The sequence below is a fragment of the Solanum tuberosum genome, unplaced genomic scaffold (genome assembly GCF_000226075.1).
Source record: "Solanum tuberosum cultivar DM 1-3 516 R44 unplaced genomic scaffold, SolTub_3.0 scf00008, whole genome shotgun sequence".
Taxonomy (NCBI): Eukaryota; Viridiplantae; Streptophyta; class Magnoliopsida; order Solanales; family Solanaceae; genus Solanum; species Solanum tuberosum.
Window position 1 is genome coordinate 2,777,788 of NW_006238934.1, and position 7,531 is coordinate 2,785,318.

The 7,531-nt window shown below is 29.1% G+C and overlaps 1 protein-coding gene across 1 annotated transcript; it reads right to left on the reverse strand.

Annotated features, from left to right (window-relative positions):
* Nucleotides 1–2,663: 2,663 nt before the first annotated feature.
* LOC107061365 (uncharacterized) lies at nucleotides 2,664–3,581 on the reverse strand. The gene has a single exon (XM_015310516.1). It carries the CDS (start codon nucleotides 3,579–3,581, stop codon nucleotides 2,664–2,666), a length of 918 nt encoding a protein of 305 aa, XP_015166002.1.
* Between the last annotated feature and the right edge of the window lie 3,950 nt (nucleotides 3,582–7,531).

Below are 7,531 nucleotides of genomic sequence, written 5' to 3' on the forward strand. Positions count from 1 at the left end.
TTAGCTAGACATAAAAAAACTAAGGGCAAACATGCTCATTTTCAACTCCATATATAATGCATTAATAGAGCATTTACAGGAGTAACATAATAATCTTGAAAGTTGAGTATTTATGTAATGTTTATATGATTGTATTTCATTAATGATTTCACTTTTATTTGAATTGTCCATTATTTTGTATATTATATAATAGTTGCTTGTAATTTATGTTATTTAAAAATTTAAAATAAAATATAATTTTATATTAAATAAAGAATTTGAAAAAATAAATTTTATATCACATAAAAATTATATAAAATGATTATTTAAAAAAAATGATTTATATTATGAAATAAAAATAATACTAATATAATATTAAGGAGAGAAGAAAAATATTTTTTAAAGAGGTAAATAGAGAATTGAGTTGAAATTAGTTGTCTGATAAAATAGAGAACTCTATATTTTTCTGACGTGAACTCGATATTTTTTTATTCAAATCTTATATATGTTTTAAGAGATCTAATAGATGAGTAGAAATATTTATTATTATTATATATTAATTTGAAGTTGTTTGTTATAAATAATTAATAAAATTGTATATCCATTTTTTTGTGTATCTATAATTGAGTTTAATTGTCTATTTGCAAATATATCAGATCAACGTGGTAGCAGCGCCTGTGAAGCAGATTCATGTGATGACGCTCAGTTGTGTCTTCGACAGAGTACGTTTTTTTGAGCTCCCATTATTTCCTCTTCTCCCTATGTGCATATTTTTCGGATTTATCAAAAACAATATTTCTATTTTATAAGAGTAGTAGTGAATTTATATGCTATATGAGTGTGTGAAATTATGATTTTATTTGTAAAATTAGATATTTTATCTGTGTATATGATTTAAAATTAGTATAATATTATCTGCTGACATTCATGCATGCTATAAGAAGGTGAAATATTGCAGTTGATTAAACGTTGAGTTGTTTAATTTACCTACATGCATAGAGATCAATTGTCACTTACTACGTTCTCCTACTTCTTTTTAGTGGTGTATTCATGTTTTATCGATTTAAATTTGTCTCTAATCCAAGATAGAGATAATACATGTGTATATATTTTACCTTTTTTCAGACATTATTTTGTAAGATTAGCTTAATGTATTGTTATTATTATTTGGTGTGATATCATTGTATTGTATAAATGTAGCATAATTTGTTGTAAAATATTAGAAAGTGCGGTCATTAACTTCAGGGGCGGAGCTACCATAGGGCAAAGGGGTGTTAAGCGACACTCCTTCGTTAGAAAATTACATTGCATATATAGGTCAAAATTTGATTTTTTTTATATATATATATATATAAGTGTTGACACCTTTTAATACAAGTTAAAGATTTAGTGTAGTGATTAAAGGATTGCAAACACTATTTTAACACCCTTATAAAAAAATTGACTCCACCACTAATTAACTTATTAATATGATGACTTATTAGTGTTGAACTTTTGACTATGTCAAAATTATATAGTTGAAGTTAAATCCTTTTCACCGGATCTACATGCAGCAACAATATTTTAACATGTCACATTATTCAAAGTTGTCCTAATTCAAAGAAACTTGCATTTTGAGATTTTGACATGTACTCTCTCCCTTTTTCTTTTTTTTTTCATGTTTCAATTTATGAAAGTTTATTTGACTAATTTTTGAAAATGATTAATTGAATTAAAACTAATTTAAAATTTAAATATTTAATAATAATACGAAATATTATATGTTATATTTATCAATATGACGAAAAAATATATTTTAAAATATTACTACAATTAAACTCCATAGAGTAAATGAAGTAATATCAAAAGCGTGAATTTGAATGGAGTATAACTTTCTTATCACTTTGTTTCTTTGGATGCTATTCTATATATCTCCGTATTGATTTATTATGTAAATAAACTATAGATTCCTTTTATGTACGGTAATATTATTAAATATGTAAAATCTGTAGTATGTCATAAATTGAACATGTTAAATATTACTTCACCTATCATTCAACATTATTATTGTACCAATCTTTCGAAATGTTGAGTTGTTTGATTTTTTATTTTTTTTTAATCTTAAGTACAATAAATATGAAATGAGATTAAGAATATTAGCAAATTAAAAAATAAAAGTGTTTGGATACATAGTAATTAATTTATGTATAACATTCACGTATATGCATTATTCAAAAAAGTTTAAGTAGAAAACACTATTATTATCGTCTGGACAACTAAATCTCAATTTTATACTTGCAACGATCCAATTACAAGAACGGAGTTCTATCAACTGAGTTATATCCCGAACTAAGTGGAGTATGTATGAACTATGAAGTAGACAAATATTTCTTCTATTATTTATTTTTCTGGCTAAGCTTAGTCATCCTGGACTTGAACCACAAACCTTACCTATGAAGTAAATATATCGTTACACCTACTATCTAATCATGGAAGAGAAATGATAGATTTCTTTTCGAGAGTAATACATCTAAATTTACATTATAATTCTCGCATAACTAGTTGAACCAACAAAAATTAAAAAAAGAAATTGCTCAACTGGTTGAGAATAAGAAAAAAAAGAGTAAATTTTACTGCCACGTTGGATTAACGGAATTTTTTTTAACCATAGTAGAAATGACTTCCGCGCGCTCCTTCACTGGAATTCAATTTCTTATATTGGGACCCACTTTTCGATCTGTACCCAACTCTGAAAGCACTGCATCGATCTCATCGGCGGCCCAGGATTCCGATCTCCGGCCCGACGTGAACCTCATCATCCCTCCTAAACCGCTTGAATCGGAAACCGAAACCGGTTCAAAACTCACCGGAACTTTACGAACCTTTTCGATTACCACAGCGTTGCTCTTTCTCGGCGGAACTGGCTCTTCCGGTATGGAATCATGCGTTCTCTCGATACTATCCTTCACCGGTTTGATGTTACTCCGACTGAATCCGAACATTGAAAGCACTCGTGTATAGAATCCGATTTTCCGTTTAGGTGTTCTGCTGCTTTTTGATCTCTGGAGTGATATTTCACATTTTTGTGATGCTTCACATGATCGCCTGCGACCTTTCTTCGATCTCACTCTTCCCATACATGATACCTTCGGCGATACCGGTTCAGGAGCGGAAACCGCTTTCAATGCCGATTCAGATCGTTTCGTCGGAAAAAAACGTATATTCGCCGGTTTACATGTTTTCCTCTTTGAATCAACGGAACTATTCTTCGGTAAACCGAAGAAAGTAGTTTTAGTTTTCAAAGTCAATGGAATTCGTTGTGAGTTTGAATTCAAATTTGGATGCAAATTTGAAGTCACATTCGTTCCGTGTGAACTGTTACCTTTTGCTGATTCCTTACGCTCCAGAACAGCGTTTCTATCAAACCAATCGAGTTCAGCATCTTTCGAAAGGCAGAATGACTCCGGCGGGAAATCCGGCGGAAGTTCCTTTTCGTCGTCTGGAATATCATTTTTCTCCGGTTTGACGCCGGCGGCTTTCGCTAGAGTTTCACATACAATTTTCCGGTCATTACTTCCGCCGGAATTGGTGGAAACTAGTGATTCCAAATCAACTTGAGTCATTATCGAGAGAAAGAGAGAGAGAGAGAGAGTAGTACAGTTGAAAGAAAATTCCAAACTCTGAGGCGATTTGAGTCTGTGGATTGAAAATAGGTAGTGGAATATATTTAAAAAGGACTCCAAAATAGTAACTGTATATGAACAAGGTAAAAATTGTCGAAGGATTATAGTTAAAAAATCAAATCGAATCGTAATCTGAACCAAATGGATTTAAGAAATCAATATTTAGTTTGTTTGGTAGTATTGGATTTTGAAAATTAATATTTTTTTTATTTGATTTTGATTTCATTTTTAACAAATAGCAAAAAAATAACCAAATTGGATCAAGAAATTATATATATAATTTATAATTATTTATATTATTCATAAATAAAATATAAAAATTCTTATTAGTGTTTTGATATATAATTTTCTTTGTATCCCTTTCCCCGATAGTTCCTCAATGTTGAGCTTGGGGTTATTTTATTTTTTTTGCTATAAAATTTTGATCTTTTGATCTTTGGTGTATGATGATTTTAGTATTGTTTAATTAAATCACTTGGTTCGTATAATAATGATTTTTTTAAGTGCTGAATTGAATCCATATTAACTTTCCAGTGGATTGTTCATGTAATAAGTGTTTGTGTCTATCAAAATTAGTATTTAGTATGCCTTTAACAAACTTATTACTTTCAAATCGAAAAAACAAAAACAAAAAAACCAAACCGACAATAACTAAACTGACGGTTATTTTTTGATTTGATTTGGTTTGGTTTTAGAAATTTAAATACCAACTAAATTGGTTTAGTTGTGATTTTAACCAATAACCGATCCAAATTGAACCATGAACACAATGTTGGGTATTTGCCTAACTTTCTTATCATAATTGAATTTTCTCTTTAAGGAAAAAGAAAACACAAAGTCTCCATATTTGACTAGTTCTTTTCCGATAGGAAAAAGTTTAGGATACTAGAGACTCGTTCTTTCTAACATAGTAGCATTTACAATGTAGTCCTAGGAGCTTTGAGAGTTTTGTGTAGGGGAGAAACGTCTTAGTGATATGTGATCACTTGTGTGAACCTCTTTGTATTCTGAGTGAATTGTGTGAGGTTATTCCCCTCTATATTTTGTACTCTTATGATTAGTGAATTGCTCATCTCCTTATGTTGATATAGGTCAGTTGGCCGAACCACATTAAATCTGTGTCTTTTGATATATTTCTCGTTTATCTTCTTACTCATGATTTTTCGAGGTTTGTCTTGCTAGCTTCCGCATGACACCTAATTACTTCGGTCATAACACATCCCTAGTGGTGGAGTGGTTATAAATACTCCTTCATCATTAATCAGGGTCTTGGGTTTAAGCTTTATCCTCAATGTGGGACTTTCCAACGCGAATCTAAATTTAATCGAACTCTAATATGAATACCGGACATACACCGAAAACAAACTAAAAAAAGGTAAAAAATTACCTCGTCGGTACTAAAATCATAGTCCCTCTATTTTTAATTTATTACTAATATGATTTGACTGACCATCAAATTTAAGAAATATGAGAAGATATTTTAGAATTATTTTTAAAATAAATAAATTGAAAACTATACCTTTATGAATTTCTTTATTTATTTATTTTTGCCAAATAAATGTAATCCAACATGAAATGTTGATTGTGTCTTGAGTTTGACTGAAAAAGAAAAAGAAATTAGGATCGAGGGAGTACTAATTTTTAGATATAAAATAAAAGTCAATATTTAAATTTATTTACCCATCCCACTATAAATAATTTTAATATTAAACTAAACTAACACAATTGTTCTGTAATTTTTAGGCGAAAAACAAATAATTATACATGTTTACATTTGACTATAAAGTTGTGTCACTTAAACATATACATCGATAAGGTAAATAATTACTATAATAATTTTTGTAATATACATTAATTAGTGACCATAATAGACTACACTGCAAATAGAATAAAGATATACTGTATTTTTTTTTAATGTATATAACTCAAAATCATTTATTTATATTAGTTGTAGCAGCAATTTACAAACAATAACTCATTTAATAATTAAAAGACTGATGGGATCCAACACCAACTAAGCAAAGTTTAATTATTTAAATTAATAATGAGTTATTTTAGTCACCATCGATGAGGACAGACTTAAGAGTACAAAATGGTGTGATCAACTAACCATATTTCATATGACAACAATGCACGTGCCAACCCCATGGACCCTTGTTTGATAGTATTTTGGAGTGGAATCTTGAAATACAATTCGATTTTGCGATTCAGAGCGAATATATATTTTTTATTAAAAAATTTATTTATACACTCTTTTCTTCTTAAAAAATGATGCATGTTTATTATTTTCGTTAACAAATTTATATTTATTCAGAAAAAATCTAATGAACTTTGATGATCCTTAATAATAAGATCAAAAGTCTCTTTCTCAAAACTACGAAAGAATATAGTGTAGGCTCCTCCTTCTTTAATTAGAGGTCTCAGGTTCGCGAATTCGAAATAGTTGAGCTCCAATGCAGATATCAGACACGAAACCAAAAACAAAAAGTTTCATTCTCAATAGTGCAAATTCTTCTGTTACTTCTTTTACGATGAAATTCATTTTGGTTATGTAATTTTATTTTATTTTTAAAAAAAAACATATCCACTGCATAGTGAATAACCTCATTATTACTAATTCAATATTATAAATTTATAATTCCTTAATTTCAAATCAAACGGCTCAAAGTGTAAGTGTCTTCACCCTAATTCCAATTACCTCTTCACTATTGTTGGTCAAGTGGATTTTTTTACTTCTTTATTGACTTTGTTATAAGGAAAAAAAAATAAAAATAAATAAATAAATATATATATATATAGAAGACCAGAGACGAAAGACTTGAGAATTAAATAATGTCCTATTTAACATATTTTCCTATTTCCCTTGTTTGACTACACAAAATACTTGACCCTAGGAAAAGATGATTATGAGTAGTTTAAGTGCGCTTAAAGTTGATACGTTGTTGAGATTTATTTGGTGGTTGCGAAAAAAATAGTTTATTTAAAAAAATATAATTTTGGATAATCTTTACGTTTTGAGCTGGTTTTTGGAGCTTAATTAGGCTTAATTATCAATCTTTTAACATGGTGTCGATTCAGGTTCATCTCAATTCATGATTTATCAATATTGGACTTCCATTTTAATTATCCACGCTTCTGATATCAAGTCATGGGTGTGTGGAGTGTGTTGACGGTTGAGTCCCTCGTTGAACAGATGAGAATAAATTAATATTTTTATATGATTTTGGACAATCCTCACTTTTTGAATTTTTTGTAATTAAATTAGCCCTAACGAGTATTTTTTGTGATTAAATAAAACCTTTACTTTGACTACGAAAAGTTCCAAATAAACACAATGGGAGCTCTGAATCGGAATTTAATAATCTAAAAAAATGGTCATTTGTGCTCCATAACTACTAATGTCATTACTTCGCAAAAATGATGATGTTAACTAAAATTGTGATTTCCTCAATATAAATTAATCTATATAAATAGTAAAGAAGTATAGAGCACTTTGATTGATTGTTCATCGATCGATATTCATCTTCGAGCTCCAAAAATTTGGCGCTAGCCACTTGGTTGATTTGATTTCAATTTCAATAAATTGAGTTAATTTTGTTCTTCGGCATCTTTTTATTCTTCTACGTTGCTTCCTCTTTTTCTTTAAAATTTGATGTATCGCAAATGTGAATTGTTTCGAGTGAATTCTATCTAAAAAAAAACTCAAAATATTGTCATATCTATAATTTGGAACTATTTAGAGGTGATTTTGAGTTGATCGAGATTGAGTAGTCAATGTATACTTAATGTATAATTAGTGTATATTTCATATATAGTTAAAGGCATAATACATATATTGGACCTTAAACTTGGCTTCAAATTTTAACTTTGACCTCCAACTTTCATAGTGC